Raw genomic sequence first — 19520 nt, forward strand, 5'->3', positions numbered from 1 at the left:
AATTCTAATTCTCACCTAAATTGGAAGAGTGAAAATTTTTCTAGTAGTCCAAATCTGGTTGGTAGATTATTTGCCAAGACACAAGCAGTAGCAGATTTGCAGTTGCTATGATCTGAACGAATCCAACGCCGATTGTAACGAAATAGCGAGAGAATGTGTCACTATTTCTTCTCTCGAATGTTAGTTGTATAGATGTGAGTTAGCAGGCCACGGATAAATATACCCAGTACCCACTGCTGCTACCGCGCTATGTTGTCGGAGTAAGGATTTCAGCGGCCTAATCGAAACCTCGGTCAGTTCTACAGATAGTACTGCGACTAAAATATAATTCGTGATGACAGGACTAATCATCTGGATACTTCGTATTGCTTTGTTGATCCAAACGAGCAAAGGTCTTCGCGATATTGGTAAGTAAATACCGTTAATGACTAATTACAGATATATCCCTATGGGTAATCCTTTGCGCGTATGACACGGATACATACAGTGCACTCCTATACATCACCTCGTTAGCCGCGCATTGACAAATATATAAATCTCGATTGGTTTTGATCAATAGGCCAGCTCTGATACTGGACTTGATTCGATAAACAGGCTCCTGGCAACATCTCTCTTCACTGGTTTCTCGTATAGATTTAACTAAAACCTACGCAATGTTGTTACGGTCTACTAGGTCTTGTTGTATTATCCGTAATTTGCGTAGCAACTATTGGTTTACTAATGTGAAGTTATATCTATTACATCAATTTTGCAATCATTCTTCGCATCAGACTAAACGACCCGTTTCGTTTTTTTTTCTGTCCGGGCTTCACTATGGTCATCTGTATCGTATTATATCATTCGCTTACAAAATAATATGTTCCTCTATCCTTACCGTCGCAATTGTACCGTAATTGTACTCCGTTGAGGATTGATATGCTATGTGCATTGTGTAGTGTACAGAGACATATACACGTGATGTTTGATCGCTGTTCCCGCAGTCCACGATCCATCTAACTGTTCTCGTTTCATGTCACATGCTTGCTATTCATGAAGTGTCTGATTATATTCTTAGCGTATTTCACTTCATACGACTTCAAAGTACAAGTCGACTGATATTTTCAGCAAATAGCGAGTCTTATGCAGTATTTGGTGAAATAATATCCATGATATTAATGACTTGAATCCCATTGAGCGTTTGGGATCAGTGAATTTTCGTAATGCAAATTCTCCGTTTAGCTCCATCAGTGTATATGTAAACATAACGTCGATTGTTAATCACCGGACGCGCCCGTTCAAACGTTCAGCTAAGTACGACGATTTACTAGAAGATAGTCATAACACCGAGCTAATTACTTGTAGGTGTGAATTTGTGATTTTACATTTTCTGTGAAGCAGTTGCTATTTAAATAGTTATTAGTTTGCTTTGACAATACCAATAGAGTAGCTTGCTCTTGGTTGAATGGAGGTTAAAATCCTTTATGTTGATGATAATCACACCATAGTACTTGTTCGTTTAAGGCGGTGCCAATGTTGTAAATACAGATCAATTTGTTAGCGTCAGTAACTTTATCTCTGATCAATTTGATGCATTTACCACGCACTAACACCAGGTGGTGAAAGTCTCGTCATAAATAATCGTATTCAAACGGAAATCATCGCATTTCCGGTAAATTTCCAAACACCACTTTTGTATGCCTTATGCGCGCATTATGCATACAATTCGATCACATTTCATTTCCGCCATACCTAAGTCAATTACCCCTTGTCATTGACTTATACAAATGTGGATGTCTGCAATACTTATGCTAACTTACATTCACCGATGTGTTGCATACTGTAGTAAAACGTCTTTTTGTCTCTAATGCAAGCCAGACTTTTCTCTCTCTTGCAAAGGTGGGTAAAGCTAAGATAAAAAATGAGATGAACTTCTCATGGTTTTATGTGTAACACGCTAGCTTTTGCTACATATCCTCTATATGAAATACACCAGAATATAGTAACGCTCTAATTGGGATCGGCTCTCGTGATTATGTATGTGCTCTACGCTGAGGGAATGACATCACGTGTATAGAGGCCAGTGTATACTCGGATTCCGACTGATATTTATCGGGCTGTCCAACGGCGCCATCAACCACTGGGGGTTTTCATCATTACGCTTGACTTTGCTACTATATAAAATTTGAATTTCATCTGCATTCTGCTTCGAATCATTATGCGACTGTACTGTCATACCTGTATGTGCACTGTGTAGTGTGCACGTCTGACTAATTCTGGAGGCTAATAAGAGGCTACTCGCTAGGTAACTCCCGTTAAACATAAACATTGCCTTGTTCAAATACATTATAGAATATAGATCAACGAACCTAAGGCTAGCTACTCAGGTAGTTAGTTGCGGTTAGCCAGTCCATGGGTTAGTTATCGATACGCACATATACAGCTGTACTGTAGTGGTAGTGCTTTCGAACGGAGATTAAAGGGGTGGCAGTTATTCTCTGTTTTGAGCTCGGTAGCACTGGTATCTGAATATCACATGAATCCACTTATTGGTGAAAAGGCGGGAAGTGTTTCAGTATGTCGTATATCACAAGCTGTTTGAAACGAGAATGTTATTTTTCAATCTAAATGAAGTTCAAATAAATGAAGTTTATACCGGGTGTATGTGTCAAAATTTTATCACTAATTAGAAAAGCTACCTGAAATAGGACAGATTTTGATAACAGCATAAAATATAGGTGATATCGATATCGGTCTAAAATTCTGATATCGTTCGAGCTCTGCTCGTATGTGTAGTTGTGTACGAAGCACAGCTTCCAATCGTTTGATGTTGTAATTTAGACATTCGCAGCTAATTTGCATTTGCAGAATCGCACGAAACTGACATATTAGTTGCGATAAGTTGAATTCCCTAAACATAGCAATCCGTATGTGCCGGATCACAGGACATTTCGATAGTCAACACGTAGGGAATATGCTAACTTCCTTTTCGAAGTGAATAGTATTTATCTACTAGATATTCTCAAAATGTCAACATATTCGATTCAAAACATGGCGCAGTTAGCCCATAAAGTCATTTCGAAAAGGCACGTTTTCCCACTGAGTCCACAGTGCAATATTCTAACCATTGTCTCCGTTCGATTCCTTCTTAGAAGCCGAAAAGAATGCCGAATTCTGGAATGAAATATCCAGGCAGGAACTGGAAGAGGCTCTGCGGTCACAAAAACTAAACATGAACGTCGCGAAAAATATCATCTTGTTTCTTGGTGAGTGGAAGATATGCTCTATTGCAGAGATACATCCCAAGTCGCTTGCTCAAGACAGCTTTCTTTGCAGCCTATCACCCGAAATAAATAGTTGGGCGATGTATCGGTGTTTCATATAACCGCTGCAGTCTGCACATTCGCATATCATTAGCACGAATCATAGGTAGTTGTAAGGATTTAAAGATAGGAGACCTTTAAAAACTGAATTATTAGTTCCTGTTGTGGGGAAGTAATGATACTGATGGCTATTCAAGCAATTTACAAATGTCGTCTCATCGAATTGGTATGGGGAGACTTCGTTTCGTATCAGCGCTGCAGCAGCTCATTCGGGTATCATGATCAACTGAAAGTCACTACAGGGGTTTTACGGCCGTAGATATTACCCGACCTGTAATTGCACTGACAAGTATATCAACCAAACAATCAACGTAGCTAAAGCACCAGCTGATACCACAATCTGGCTGCTGATGGAACTCTTTCTTGTGGAAAGGCGTCTTGTGGTAGCGGTAGACCAACCGAAACGTAATTTAATAGCTTTAAAGCATGAGTTGAGAGCTTTATAGATCTCATCTTTCATATGATGCTAATTAAACCAAGCAAAAGGCAAGCCTACGAAGCAACAACGAAACATATCCCATTGTAATCACGTGGGAGCGCATCAGAATTGTACTATAACGAGATTGTGGAAAGTAAGCAATGACAAATTCCGCCACAGATAAAATGAAACATATCCCGTCAACAGGCGACGGAATGGGCATACCAACAATAACGGCCGGAAGAATTTACAAAGCTCAAAAACGGGGTACCGGCGCCGAAGAGACCAAACTGGCGATGGATAAGTTCCAGCACACAGCACTCAGCAAAGTACGCACTCCTGGCAAATTACTATACTGTTGAAACACATGATAAAACATTCGACGGGCCCGTTATTTCACTTTACCACGTCAATCCGCACTCATGCAGCTACAGGCTATATATTTTTACGCATTGTTATGTAAATCGATGTCTGCGGGTCTAAACAAACGCCGTTTCTGTCTGTTAACTACGTCACACAGCTACCTTAACGAGCAAGGTTCAACAACCTACGGTTTTATATTATATTGAAAAATTATGCACGATTCACTAATGCGATCTGTAATATTGGATGAAGAAGATGGATACTGGATAGCTTCACATGATGGCCATTTAGGCTCTAATGGGCTAATATAGGCTTATAGTCGTCTTTCCGTTCTAGACACCGTACTTCACTGCTTTGCAGTAGTATATCTTCTCTAAAATATGGGTTCCTTACAGACCTATTCCACCGATTACCAAGTCCCCGATTCGGCCGCCACTGCCTCGGCTTTTTTGTGCGGCGTGAAGACCAACAGTGGTAATCTAGGCGTGACCGCGGCAGTGGCCACCGGAATTTGCCAAAATTCCAGTTCGCACCATGTGCAATCGGTGCTTATCGACGCTGCCAAGGCAGGTGAGACAGACATGCGACTGAATCATAAATTGTGTAGAATTATGTCAATCACCATTGTTTTTAGCAGCATCCTAACTTGTACTTTCACAATTATCGCTAACACTGCTGTTTCGGTATTGTTGTAGGGGGCCATAGAACCATTTCAACTAATTCGAAATTGAATGAATAGAATTAAGTCAATGGTAACTTGGCTATTGCAAATACTATTTAGCGGTAACTTGAACTTGGGATCAGAGAGTAAAAACATAGTATTTCAAACTCACAAGAAGTTACGTTATATATAGACCTAAGGCTAAATACCTGCGAAGCTATATGTCGCCTATGAGAGCTGAGAATCCTACGTAGTTGTCTTATGCGCGCTCATAGAGTTCCAGTAATACCATGAACGCTTTAGAATTGAAATGTCGGCAGATGGTTCCGTAGTGTTCATATTAGTATCTATCTAAATTTTCATAGTTAGTATATGAACCATCAACGATGACCGCATTGCCAAAATAATACCTTATTGCGACTTGCCATTTTTCAAGGAAAGTCGACAGGAATTGTCACAACCACACGAATACAACACGCCACGCCCGCCGCTTCCTACGCACATAGCCCGAGCAGGGAATGGTACGGCGACACGGACCTCCCTGTAGAAGCGGAAATTAACGGATGTAAAGATATCGCGATGCAGTTTTATGACTCATCCGAAATGATCACGGTGAGTTAAGCATTACGGCGTTACACTGAACAGGGTTTCCGCTCCTTATGTAGACAAGGTAACTCTTCCAGCGACTCACGCCAGCGTATCTGAGTTCAGTTACATTGCAGAACTGGGCGCCGGAACGCCAATGCCTGCCTCGAGGCTAGGGTATTTAACTAGATTACCTTCGAACTCCGCGGGGGCGAATACGAGCAACATCCCTGATCGAAAATTGCGTTAGCATGTTCCCAAAGGGTCGACTGACCCGTGTTCAACTGCTTTACACATGTATTCCGTCTCCACGTCGACCTATTTTAGTTTAGTAGGTTTTTAAACATCGTTAGTTCTAATTCTAATTCTAGTTGCAACTTTTGAACATCCAGTATTTTGTGCAAGTCTGCCAAACACAACCTATTGGTAATTGTGTTCCATAGAATTGACTGGATATGATCGTGAAATGGACATTGTTGAAACACCATACGAAGTGACACATGCGATCAAATCTCTTATCATGGGTATATTTATAGTAGCTATCGCCCTATTTACAAGTTGTTCAAGAGACACTGTGACATCTACAAAGCGAATTGTCGACATCAGCGACATGCGTCCACTGTCCATTGATTGCAATTCGCGACTGCCAGAATCCTTATAAGTTATACATGCAATTCACAGGTAGCCTTGGGAGGCGGCCGAGCATACATGATGCCGAATACGACGTCAGACCCTGAATATCAGGAGAGGAACAATTCGCGTCTAGACGGAAATGATCTCATCGATATGTGGAAGAATAAAATCGGCTCGCTCGGAAAATCTCCGCGTTACGTCTGGAACAAGAAACAGTTCGACGACATAGACCCGCAGAACACCGACCACTTACTGGGTATACTGGATTTGCTTGACGTAAAGACACTGTTTCTCTCGTAATATAATCGTCAGTAGAATGAAATCACAACCAAATTTTTGCTGTTGGATATTTTAATGAGTACTCAGATATTACGCCAGTCGTCACGCGATATTTACCTCGTTGCACTAGTGTCGAATTACGTATGTAACCCTAACCCTAATCCTATAGCAATATATCATCTTCTGCACATGCGGAGAAGTGGCTTACCATGCTTATTCATGGCCTATTTGTAGGTGGTGAATTGTGAAGTATTTAGGTACATTTCCGTACCCCAACAGCCAGTTCGATAACGACTCGAAATTCCTGCCAGTCGTGTTGATGTACACCAGTGTACACATCAGGAGCGAGCGTCAATACATTCCAAGCATAGAAATAATTTCGTACTTGTGACGTAATAATAACAAGTTTACAGACTTCATTCTCATAAGCACGATGATGGCAAATGTCGCTACGCCAAGCTTGGCTCGTTTCGCACCATACAATTAATTCTCCTGTAGCATTTTCAGGAAAATCAGAAATTAGAATAGCAATAAAATTAGTGCATAGCAACATTTTACAAATGGAATTACCGGCATTTCGCTCTAAATAGTCTAATTAGTCGATTGGAATTATCTATAGTTGTCCAAATGTGCCACACAAGTGACCGTGTATTTAGGCCTACTGCTAGCCGACCTTCGGTGATTTTCAATTTTAGTGTTGCTATATTGCCTCATGGTGATAATGCATCTACTCACTCGAGTACATTCAAATAAGTTTATAAAACATAGGGCAATTAATTACAGGAAAAGGTATTTCTGCTTATTGCACATTGCACAACCTTCATCCATCACTCAATAGGTCTCTTCGAGCCTAAAGACATGAACTACGAAACCCTGAAATTTCAAGATGGAGCCGGAGAACCGACGTTGGCGGAAATGACCAAGAAAGCCATTGAGATATTAAGCAAGAACAGCGATGGATATTTTCTTCTAGTCGAAGGTGGTCGTATCGGTACGTTACAATATCCTGGAAATGTATCAAGACCGTGGCATGTCGCCTCGGAAAGTCGGTTAGTCATCTCATTTTACATCAGATCACGGACATCACGCAACCAGTGCCTTGTTCGCGTTGAACGAATTCATCGCGTTTGATGACGCAATCGAAGCCGCTGTCGATATGACATCAGACGATGACACGCTTATTATCACGACGGCGGATCACAGCCACGTCATGGCGATGGGTGGTTACTCTGAACGGGGAAACGATATACTTGGTCAGCGATAAGCATTGATTGCTCTACTGTTCTCTCGTTACAGAAGGTTCATTCTGTATATGCAGAAAGGTTGTAGGCGTAGTCATATATCACCAGGACTGACCTATCTTATTTACCTTTGGAATCAGACCTCCAATGACACCATCTCGAACAGTAATGCTATATATTATTGCAAACTCCCTGCAGGAGTTATTTATTTCCCGCAATCCATACGCCGGTGTATATAAGGCTGGCATGTTAAACTGAATTTTGGTCGCTGTCAGATCTGTTGAGGACCGAATCCGTCAAATGATGGCAGAATGTAATCAATATCTCCATATCAATAACTTGGTTTTTCAACTTGGTCTGTAGCCTACTTAATATGTTATATCACGGATTATTAGGGCTTTATTCGAGCAACATTTTTTGTGCACTATGGAATAGGTAGAAGTATAATGCTTGACTGATTGAATACATATTAATACCTTAAACAGTGGCTTCTCCTAACATGGGGGTCACGACTCACGAGGATGTAAGTTTGACATATTGCCATGCTTCCTGTTTTTGGTGAACCGATGTTGGCCCAACGTATGTGTTTTGAGGAATACAAAAGGTCGCACGCTTTCGGATTTAGCTCCTTCTTAATAAATACAATTCGGGTGATTTCCGCGCATACAATTCTGCGTGACCGCAATAAAGATTCACGGAACTACCGCACTGAACCAACTCACCAGTCACCACATTAAAGAGATTGGGAGATGCGGAGTGGTTATATTTACCGCAACTAACAATACTTTGAAATGAACATTGTGAGACCGCAAACCCTTTGAAAGAGCATTTGGTGACATAACGGCATGGTAAGTTTGGGATCTAATGAACAAGAAGTTATGTATCAGTTCGACTACATATGTTTGGATTATATTGTTTGGGCTCTGAAACCTGAAACTGTTCACTGTTCAGACACGCCCTTGGTGTTGTGCCTCGGTGGATAACTGGCCTGCAATTTTGCATTTCGCATGAAGTTTATTCAGTCTCAAAATTTGGTTTAGTATCACCGACCTATTACGGTGTAACTATTCGTGATTATAGTGACAACTCAACATTGATTACCTCAAGTTAATCACGGACCCCAGGTTGGGAACCACTGGCCTAAATCAATCAGGTCTATGAACCAGTCAATCCATCGCCCTGAGTCCAGTTCGCCGATGAATATAATTGAATTAATTTGTCAAATTGGATTGTTACGTCATACTTTGCCGCATTTGTTCTGGTTTGAATATCTCTTCACATACATCAGGGGCGGGCAACTTCTCCAGTCGGCGTGCCGGATATAGGAAAATTAGGAACTCGGCGGGCCGGATTGCTGAATCGATACATTATTCGCCCATTTATCCACATATACAAGGAATAAATCGTATTTAATGAATGTATGTAATGAATGTGTAAATTAAAAGCCATTTCTCGCCAATAATGTCGAAGAAAATGTGGATTTGAGAACAGCATTGTCATACAGGCACCACTATATCTGCTTCTCTCTGATCAATCAAAACACGGTGCAATTCTTAATTGAGGGCCGTATGCACCAACATTGAACACGTTCAAGTCTGATCGTCTGTTCGCTCGAACATAACTCAAACGAAACATCTGTTCAAAATATCTCGCGAAGCACCATCAATATTTAAACGCCGTTCAGACGATCTGATGATCATTGAGACGAGCTAGCGTTCAGTAAATAGATGCTCAATTTGCACCCTGAAAAGCTACTCAAGGCCGACCGAATAGTAAACAAAACAAGTTTTTTGTGGAACTCATCGGTCGCTAGCGCGATGTCTATTTCAATGATGAGCAGCTGAGCACATTCACAAAACCCCGGCCATATTTCTGTAACCATTTTCGAATCAAATACCATTGCTAGCTTTGCCATCATGCTATTCAAGTTCCAAAAGTTAGTCATGGCTTTACTGGCGATGCCCTGCCAGGAGGTAAATTGAAGGACAGAGAGAAAATTTACAATATCCCGGCTTATGAATATATATTTGACGCCCCACTGTCTGTAAAAATCGAGGGCCAATGGCGCTTTTCACCCACTGTCTCTTCACCCCGCACAACTTGTTCTGTGTGTTTACAGTGTTGAATATAACCTTCGTTGTTTTACCCACATTCGAATCCAACCCAAACGGAATGAGTGTCCTGTGCTCCCTTAATTCCTTGGGAGTACCTTACTGTCACCTTGAGAATCATCAGTGCTCCCCAAATCAATCGCACAAAATTTGCCGAGATTCCAATATTACTGTGTTCCCTCCATAGCCCGACAATCCAATCCAACTACCATTTCTGCACAGCATATATTCAACATTCTCAAATGATAAAGTAACACAAATTGACAGACTTATTTCATTGTTCATGATCATGTTGTATACTTGAACAGTTAGTGAAAAGAACTGAAATCCTTCAATTTGCATTTTTGTCGAGTAAATAGGAATCTCCAAGGTATGGTCTTCATCATCACACAATAAATTATCATGATAGCCAAAAACATGAAATGAAAATAGTCTATAAAGACAAACTCATCCAAGTGAAAACGTTTTCATTCAATCATGCACACCTAACATTTTTTGCTAGACATGATAAAATACCATGCTATACATACCGAATTCTTTCAAGCATTATTATAAGCATCTTGCTAGAGATTTGTTATAGAATATGTAAGATTTGCACATCCCTTATCATAGTGCCAACCGAAGCATTTTCAGAGTGGATCTAATCATTCCCTATGTTTCGATTGATGGTATATTCATATTTTTGGCGAGTTGACTCAAGCATCAAACTTCGGAATGACGGTCAGTCAAAATCTAAAGCAATTGACTTTCGGACCAAGGTAGTTAGTCCCATCATCGTACAGTACATCAATATCAGAATGGACAACCTTCAGTTGCATGTTGATGCTATTGTAGAAATTGAGATGAATGTGGTCCATGTTAATGTAGGCTACATTCCCCCAACATGGTGCAATTCCAAATCGGTCATATTTGCACATTTCCACGACTGGTTTCTTGATTTCTTGGTCCTATCACTCGAGTATTCTGGCAGTCATTGACTTTTTTGGAAATTTGACACAGACAGCAAACTTTGTAATGATATTCAGCCCAAATCTCTAGCAATTGACGTTCGACCCAGGGCAGTTAGTCACCTCTTTGAGCAGTTCATCAATATCAGAATGGATGACTTTCAGTTGCATGTTGATGATAGCGTAGAAATCGAGATGAATGTGGTCAATGTCGATGTAGGCTACCTTCCCCCAACATGATTCAATCCCAAATCAGTCATATTATGCACATTTCCATGACTGGCTTCTTGATTTCTCGGTCCTGCCACTAGAGTATTCTTGCAGTCATTGACTTTTTGGGGAATTTGACTCAAGACAGATAACTGTGTAATGATATTCAGCCCCAATCTCTAGCGATTGACATTTGACCCAGGATAGTTAGTCCCCTCTTCTTTGCGAAGTACATCAACATCGGAATCGATAACCTTCAGTTTCATGGTGATTCTTTTGTATATGTAAATGTGTCTTCCTCCAACATAATATTATTGCAAATCATTCATATTATGCACATTTTTGAGGATGGTCTCTTGGCCGACATCACTTGATAATGCCGGTACTCATTGACTGTTACCTAATCCGAGAATCTCCAGATTAGTGAAACGCTTCATCGTTGTTAGAACGTGTATATATTTCACTCATGTAACCTAAAACCTGTAAAATTACTATAATATAGAGATTTGCAAGACATGCAGCTCTAAAACAGCCGACCACGAGAGCAAATCACAGGACCACGATTCCTGACGTCTAGTACAAATCCCTACAACTTCTGCTTCCACTACTCAATTGACAACCTACATCATTAGCAAGCAAATCAACTTTCAGTTTTGTCTTAGGTCCATTTTACTAAATTCCGTACTCATACTTCATACTAAACTTAAAACAGTTACACAAAAGAGGATTCGGCAATTCGCAGAGGATTCGCAGCCATTCCGCCAATGTCATGGAATCGGTGTCTCGTGCACATCAAAGATTCCACTAATACACACAGGTGTGACGCTGAAAACCGTCGTGACACTACGCTAAACGTACCGGGATTCCAACCCAGTCATTTGGGCTATGATGACAATCTACTGTAATATTGGCTGTACTGGCATAGCTTCAATGATGGTGAAATATATCAAACTTTATAGGGAAAACACCTCATCAATTGCACCCCGCAGGGTACTTAAAAAACTGGGCACTTCTTCGATAGTAGGTAGACATCGAAAAGTGTTCACCATGATCACCGATGAATGTTTTCCATGAACACGAAAAAAAATTTATAAACGTCAAAATGTATCGTTTTTGCGTTTGGAGTGGGTTAGGGTCAAAGTTGGGTTTAGGGTATCCCAAGATTAGGGTTGGAGTATTAGGGTGGGAGGGGGAATATTAGGGTTGGAGTTAGGGGGATATTAGGGTTGTGGGAGGGGGGGATATTAGGGTTGGGGTTAGGGGGATATTAGGGTTGCGGGAGGGGGATATTAGGGTTGGGGTTAGGGGTATATTAGGGTTGTGGGAGGGGGGATATTAGGGTTGTGGGAGGGGGATATTAGGGTTGGGGTTAGGGGGATATTAGGGTTGGGTTAGGGGGATATTAGGGTTGTGGGAGGGGGGATATTAGGGTTTGGGTTAGGGGATATTAGGGTTGTGGGAGGGGGATATTAGGGTTGGGGGTATATTAGGGTTGTGGGAGGGGGAATATTAGGGTTGCGGGAGGGGGTATATTAGGGTTGTGGGAGGGGGGATATTAGGGTTTGGGTTAGGGGGATATTAGGGTTGGGGTTAGGGGATATTAGGGTTGCGGGAGGGGGAATATTAGGGTTGCGGGAGGGGGTATATTAGGGTTGTGGGAGGGGGGATATTAGGGTTTGGGTTAGGGGGATATTAGGGTTGGGGTTAGGGGATATTAGGGTTGTGGGAGGGGGAATATTAGGGTTGCGGGAGGGGAGATATTAGGGTTGCGGGAGGGGGTATATTAGGGTTGTGGGAGGGGGGATATTAGGGTTTGGGTTAGGGGGATATTAGGGTTGGGGTTAGGGGATATTAGGGTTGTGGGAGGGGGAATATTAGGGTTGCGGGAGGGGAGATATTAGGGTTGCGGGAGGGGGGATATTAGGGTTGTGGGAGGGGGGATATTAGGGTTGGGTGAAACTGAGATTGGAGGTGGGTTAAACACCGGTTAGGGGTAATCTAACCCCAACGTTGAACCTAACCCACCTCCAACACTAATATCCCCCCTCCCACAACCGTAATATCCCCCCTCCCACTACCCTAATATACCCCTAACCCCAACCCTAATATCTCCCTCCCGCAACCCTAATATCCCCCTAATCCCAATATCCCCCCTCCCACAACCCTAATATCCCCCTCCCACAATCCTAATATCCCCCCTCCCACAACCCTAATATCCCCCTAACCCCAACCCTAATATCCCCCCTCCCACAACCCTATTATCACCCTCCCACAACCCTAATATACCCCTAACCCCAACCCTAATATCCCCCTCCCGCAACCCTAAAATCCCCCTAACCCCAACCCTAATATCCCCCCTCCCACAACCCTAATATTCCCCTAACCCCAATATCTCCCTCCCGCAACCCTAATATCCCCTAACCCCAACCCTAATATCCCCCCTCCCACAACCCTAATATCCCCATCCCGCAACCCTAATATCCCCCTTCCTAATCTTGGGATACCTAACCTCAACTTTGACCCTAACCCACCTCCAATCCCCCTTTTCTCAAACCTTAATATCCCTCTTTCCCAAACCCTAATATCGCCCTTCCCATAACCCTAATTTCCCCCAAGCCTAACATCCCCTCCCAAGCCCTAATATCTCTCTTTCCCCAATCCTAATACCCCCCCCCAACCAGACCCCAATATCGGTCTCTCCAAAGACACAAAGAACAAGAATTCATTTTGACGTTTATAAATTTTTATTCGTGGTCTTGGGAAACACTTATTGGTGATCATCGTAAACACTTTTCGATGTCTACCTACTATCGAAGAAGTGCCAAAAACTGTACACTGTATACAGACGTCAGACTGGGTCATAATTTTCATTCATTTTTGACCCGAAGGTCTTTCATTCAAACCTACAAGGCGCAGTCAAGAATATCGCATCTTCATTACCGGTACCTTGAGGCAGTCATATGGATTTCCTGGTTCACCACTACACTCGCAAATACCGGTATACCGATCAAGGATCAACTAGCCATTAGGCCTCCCATTGGTGAAACTCTAGTTCTGGGTTCGGAAACATATAAAATCTATTCCTACAGCTTAGAAAGTCTGCTAATATACGGAAAGATAGAAAATAGTGCACCTACGTCTTCAACATGAACCTATTTACAGTCAACCAGCCGCGAGAAACAGGAGACCACGATCAGCGACAACCAAGCCAAAGCACTGAACTACATTTTAAACAACCTCCCGCGGTTGTTTACTTTTCGATCAAATTCGGCGCGAGTGAACGCTAGATCATTGACGTTTCGGTGATGGTGCTTTGGAAATATCTCCTGAACCCCTGTTTGAGCTCCAGTTTGGGTTCAAAACATGTTGGTGCATACGGCCCTAAGACTTCAAGCCCGATAAGCCCGGTATACCCCAAGTTTACCAAGATATCAAGTCCTTAGTCATTAGATAGCGTGGTTGTTCACTGTTCAGCTATGCGGCCTATTTTATCTCGATATTGAATTCTTGCGGCCCGCGGCTTCCACGAAATTTAAAAGTGGCCCCCGACCCGTTTTGAGTTGGCGACTCCTGGCATAAGCGGTGTTTTACAGAAGCCTAGAAGTGTGCCGTGCTACAAGTCGACGGTTAGGGAATCAAAAATAAGAAATATCGGCCTCGTGTAAATGACCATTTTAGTCGACAAACACCATCATGATTACCACAAATGACATTAGGGCTGAGTACATCGTAAATGCTGATAATGCAACAAGTCTTCTCGCTTCGACGGATTTACGCATAAGCTCCACCCTCGCTCGCTGCGCAAGTGCGCATACATGTGTATAATGACATACAGTCACTAAAATTTGACGTATGTAAGCAATTAGTGGGGAATCTCGGATGATGACTTGGGCCGCGGGCCACACCATCATGTAAGACGGAAAACTGTCCGCGGGCCGGACAAAATCCCTTCGCGGGCCGGATCCGGCCCGCGGGCCGTATGTTGCCCACCCCTGACATACATGCTTGTTAACGCTCCGTTAAGTCTTGATAAGGGACACTCGAAAGCCTTCAATTTCATTCAATTATTCCGCAATGGATGTAGAACTGAAAGCAATACATGAGTTGAGGACAAAGGTGTTGAAAGTGCGATTTTAGAGCGCTAGACACGTCAAACTGATTAAAATAATCATGACTCGAAGGTAGGTTAATTTTGAACAACCTTAAAGAACGTGGTCGAAATTTGGTGTCTTAAAGGAATATTTCCCTGCATGTTTGTCATACTTTTGATAAAAATGTGTTGAATAACAGAAGCGTTTTTTCAGCTACTGACCATTGCATCGGGAATGCGCCCATGGAAGGTCTATTTAGGATTCCTATTTAGGATTCACTTTATCTTGAAATCACCTTTTAGGATTAGCACCGAGCAATGACAATCCATTGGCGGCGTTAGACGGTAAATACTATACAACCCTATCGTACGGAAACGGCGCTGGATACCAAGGATATTATACGATGCTGGACAACGGATATTTGGCGCCTATGTTGAATTTCACCTCAAGAAAGAACATCACGAAGGAAGACACAAGTACGGCAGTATAGAAGCTACATTCTCAAATCTGTTATTTCGTGTTTTGATGTTAGGTATCGAATAGCGGTACCGCATCGATAGCTGATGGAAAAAAATAGGGCGGTGTTGAAAAAGAAGGCCGTTGGTGGCCATTAGGCATAATGAATGAAGCGGTGCGGTTTGGGAATTGGAGAATGCAAACTATGTGACTTAATTTCATATCATGTTTACGAAACAATGGCATCATATTACCGCCAATAAATCGGTCTAATTGACCCGTTTCTATACAATACAACATGTCAGCGAGTGGCGCAGTGTGCTAACCGGCACCGACACGACACCAATGGTTGCTGGACGCTGGTCCGAGTCTCGGTTCAACTTCATAAAAATGCATTGTCGCAGCGCACAAGGCCTTTACAGGCGATAACCGCCACTGTCGTTGTTACGCTATAATAACAGCATGTCCGCTTTTGCAATGCATAGTACATTATTATCGGAGCAAACCAGTTGTTACCAGCCTTTTTGGATGTCGGAGCCGCATTTCAAACTTCAGAGTACGCATGGAGCCGCATGACAACAATCGTGTAGTCTATACTTATAACGAAAATTTAAGGATATCTAGCCTACCACTGGATCTCGCCACCCAGTTAATTCGAAAGCACACACAATACATAAATTTCTATAGATTCTATATAGGTTATTTTAGCATTGATAGACGCAGATTGGCGAGTGCTTTACATTGAAATAAACTGAAAATGCATATCATTCTTTCGACATGCTATTATATCGTTATGTGATAGCTCTGCATACACTTAATCAACAAGTTTCCGGGAGATTATACGCTGAGTATTATATACTTGATTATGAGCCCTTATTTTGATGTTAGTAAAATTGTGTCGACACAGAGACGATCTATAAAGGTCTATGACCTGCAGAAATCAAGATATATCCCGTGTCTGGCGGGTATTCATCCATGCGTTTGACGCCAGTCTATGTACGAAGCGACCGTCGACGGCTTTAGCCATAACTGATGTCCCTCATTTTAGCTTGCATATACAGAAACTATTCATAGAAACAAACAACAACTGTCGTCTATTTTATTTTGTGGTATAATTAGTGGTAAGTCAGAGCCGCGAGAATGTTACTTTGGAGCCGCGGGTGGAAATCACTGGTGTATTCTCATGTTTTAGGACAAATGACATACCTACAACAGACTGCCGTTCCGCTATCGTCCGAGACGCACGGCGGTGAGGACGTAGCGATCTTCGCGAAAGGGCCTATGGCGCATCTGTTCCACGGTGTTCACGAGCAAAATTACATCGCCTACGCGATGAGGTAACAGCATCGGTCAGAAATATAATTTGATTCACGTCTGGATAAGTCAATGTTTGCGCAGGTGGACTCGAGTATGCTTGTAAGAATTAGGTCAAGAGAACTATCTAGCTATCACACATGATGGAACAAATTGTCAATCTATTCCTTCTTAAAATAGGGTCAAATATTCGGTATGGGAGGAGCGCATGGCACGTAATCAAATTGATGAGCTTGGTGTCCGGGGCAGTAGTGATGTGTTGTATTTTACCGAAGATACCCATTAACACAGGGACGGGCAAGTTCTCCGGTCGGCAGGCCGGATATGGAAAAATGAAGTACTTGGCGGGCCGGATTACAGAATATATACATTAATCCCGCACTTATCCACCTATATACCAGGAATCAGTGGTAATTAATGTAAAGTTGAAGTGTAACGCATATAGAGACCAAAAACAGTATTCAATGAATTTATAAACAACAGCTGTTGAAGTCAATCTGACATCTGTGGTGAGATATAGATACGCTAAAATTGACCTATGCACGACACAAAACATGGTCAAAGGCAGACATGACAGTTTATTGTCATTATTAGTAATGTGGCTTACACTATTGCGTGTGCACTGTGCAGTGTACATGTACATTAGGCGTTCATTAAAGGGACTGTGTTAATATCACTGATAGTGAGTATGATGTGGCTATTGGTATCTGATGGAGTAAATCAAAGAGGAAACTGGTATCCAGTATTGCAGTTATAAGTTTCCGAGAACGATCGTTTCATGGAATGTCATGAAAATAAATATGAGTGTGTGGCGAAAGGGGACTTTATGTGATGCCGCAGATCCATAAGCCTATTTAAGCACGGTTTTGTACTGTACAATGGACATCTCGTATGATATTGTATAATCCATCTCTTCTAAAGCCTGTTTCAATTCCTTAACGCAACGTCATGCTTACTTTTCTAGGTAGTTCAAACGATTATTGGCGTCAGAAACTTTATATCATCGCTACGTCATTTCACACCTCCATTCTACAATCATCGAGGTTAAGATAGGAAGCAATATTCTTTCCGATCAACTTATATATAACCTATTCGACATTCAATGATGTAAAGACGGGCCGGCTCCTGATATCTGGGAGAAAAGTGCCATGTGGTAACTGCTATAGCAACAACAGCGATGCAAATGTAGGATGACCTATACCAAACCTGATGTGTACCTTATTGAATATTGATACGCTCAATTGGAAGGTTATTTATGAAAGCAATGTTGCATTACTATATCAATCAGGGTAAATATACTTTGGTGGCTTTCTCCATGTTCGAGATTACTGTGGTAATTGGATTGCGTAACCCCGGTATTTCAGAGCAATGCCGGATAACAACAGTAATGACTTCTAGAATTCCTACTTAAGTGTTTGAGGTTTATGTAGGCTCCTCCTCGCCGTAAGCGGTGTCTTATGAAAGCTTAGAACTGGTCCGTGCTACAAGCCGGCAGCTATGGAAAAAAATGAAGAAAATTGGCCAGATCGTCTAAATGTCCATAGTAGTCGACAAACACCATGAATACCACATTAAAATAGTATGACTTTGCATCCCATTTTTCTAAAAATCGATGATGATAATTTTCCCTCTGGGGTTTGCAAACCGCGCTACAGGCCACAGGTGAGCGATTTTGCGCGCTACTTGGACTTTTACTACTCTGGTGGCCAGTGATCTTGAGATGTTCCTTTTGTAGCTATACAGAATATATATCACAGTCATTATTTTCAGATACGCATCTTGCCTCGGACCAGATACTACACATTGTAGTCGGGACGAAGCTGACGTCAGCGACCAGCAGGCGCTGTTTCTCGGAACTGCGGTTTCTGGACAGACTGCGACAATTATAATTACTGCGTTTTTTGCTATCATTGTTGTTTTAGCGCTGATTGTAGTCCTCATCATATTTGCTTTCGTGTTCAGACACAGATCGCGGAACCAAACATCGGAGCAATCAAAATTATGATAATTGTATTTAATATCATTGGCTAAATATGTATTGCAATTTATCAAGTTTGTGTTACTGAACAAAATATATAGTCCGAATCAGTGGCGTATCCAGGGGGGGGGGTTTAGGGGGTCGGGACCCCCCCCCCTTTTCAAAATCCTAAAAATTGATGTAAAATATAGCCTCTAATATTTGCTAATTTATTAGTTTAACATATTCGTTTTTACGTATGAGAAGGCGAATATGGCTTGTTAATGTTATTTAAGGGGACTAAAACCCTTACCAAATCTTGGAATCATGCGCCGAATTAGTCGAAAGGATAAAATAGGTCATTATATTTCGCTAATTCCATACGAATTCTGCGCTTGTTCAGCTACATTTCAGCGGTAGTGGCTGACGTTCTCAACTTTCTTCCCTCGATTTCTCTCTCGCCTTGCTAAAACGAGAGACGCATTTTAGGAAAATCTAATCTAATTGGCCGACGCGATACGTAATTGCAAAGACGAAGTTGTCGGCAATCAACATCGCCCGCGAATTCGCTGCGCCTGCTCGCCTTGAAATCCTAATTACGAATTGCACGGCGTGTTGATTGATCAGCGAGACGCAGACACGGCGGCACCAGTACGACAATGCTATTCTCAAATCCACATTGTCTTCGCGATTATTGGCGAGAAATTGTCTAGGATTGACATTCACATTTCAAAATACAAGCGTAGCAATCCACGTTCCCGATTGTTAGGTGGCTTGCTGGCGTCCAAATACAGGCCTGTGTTGTCGCTGAACGGGAGAATTGAGTAGGCCTAGTAGTAAAGTTAACCTAATTATATCGGCTGACAAGTTTCTCTGTCGATCAAGTTATTATCCC

At 42.1% G+C, this 19520-nt stretch overlaps 2 protein-coding genes and 1 long non-coding RNA gene across 5 annotated transcripts in view; 2 read left to right on the forward strand and 1 right to left on the reverse strand.

Annotated features, from left to right (window-relative positions):
* LOC145439649 (meprin A subunit beta-like) overlaps nucleotides 1-19520 on the reverse strand; it is a 171752-nt gene that overhangs the window by 61826 nt on the left and 90406 nt on the right. The window lies entirely within an intron of this gene.
* Nucleotides 205-18754, forward strand: LOC145438754 (alkaline phosphatase-like). Of its 3 annotated transcripts, XM_080316108.1 has the most exons (12): nucleotides 206-407; nucleotides 3129-3242; nucleotides 3985-4106; nucleotides 4536-4710; nucleotides 5238-5413; nucleotides 6068-6275; nucleotides 7137-7289; nucleotides 7372-7551; nucleotides 15201-15374; nucleotides 16547-16691; nucleotides 17633-17711; nucleotides 18439-18556. In XM_080316108.1, exons 1-11 carry the CDS (start codon nucleotides 335-337, stop codon nucleotides 17634-17636), a joined length of 1524 nt encoding a protein of 507 aa, XP_080172234.1. In that variant the 5' UTR covers nucleotides 206-334; the 3' UTR covers nucleotides 17637-17711; nucleotides 18439-18556. The 3 variants fall into 3 exon arrangements, with proteins under 3 accessions (XP_080172232.1, XP_080172234.1, XP_080172231.1); XM_080316106.1 differs by lacking the exon at nucleotides 17633-17711 and having other exon boundaries at nucleotides 205-407; nucleotides 7137-7277; nucleotides 18439-18754; XM_080316105.1 differs by lacking the exon at nucleotides 17633-17711 and having other exon boundaries at nucleotides 207-407; nucleotides 18439-18754.
* On the forward strand, nucleotides 10058-10675 carry LOC145438755 (uncharacterized). The gene is made up of 2 exons (XR_013915014.1): nucleotides 10058-10415; nucleotides 10447-10675. It is a non-coding gene; the product is annotated as an uncharacterized LOC145438755 (long non-coding RNA).

The sequence above is a fragment of the Botryllus schlosseri genome, chromosome 5, assembly GCF_051294905.1.
Source record: "Botryllus schlosseri isolate E-star chromosome 5, Bs_hap1, whole genome shotgun sequence".
NCBI lineage: Eukaryota > Metazoa > Chordata > Ascidiacea > Stolidobranchia > Styelidae > Botryllus > Botryllus schlosseri.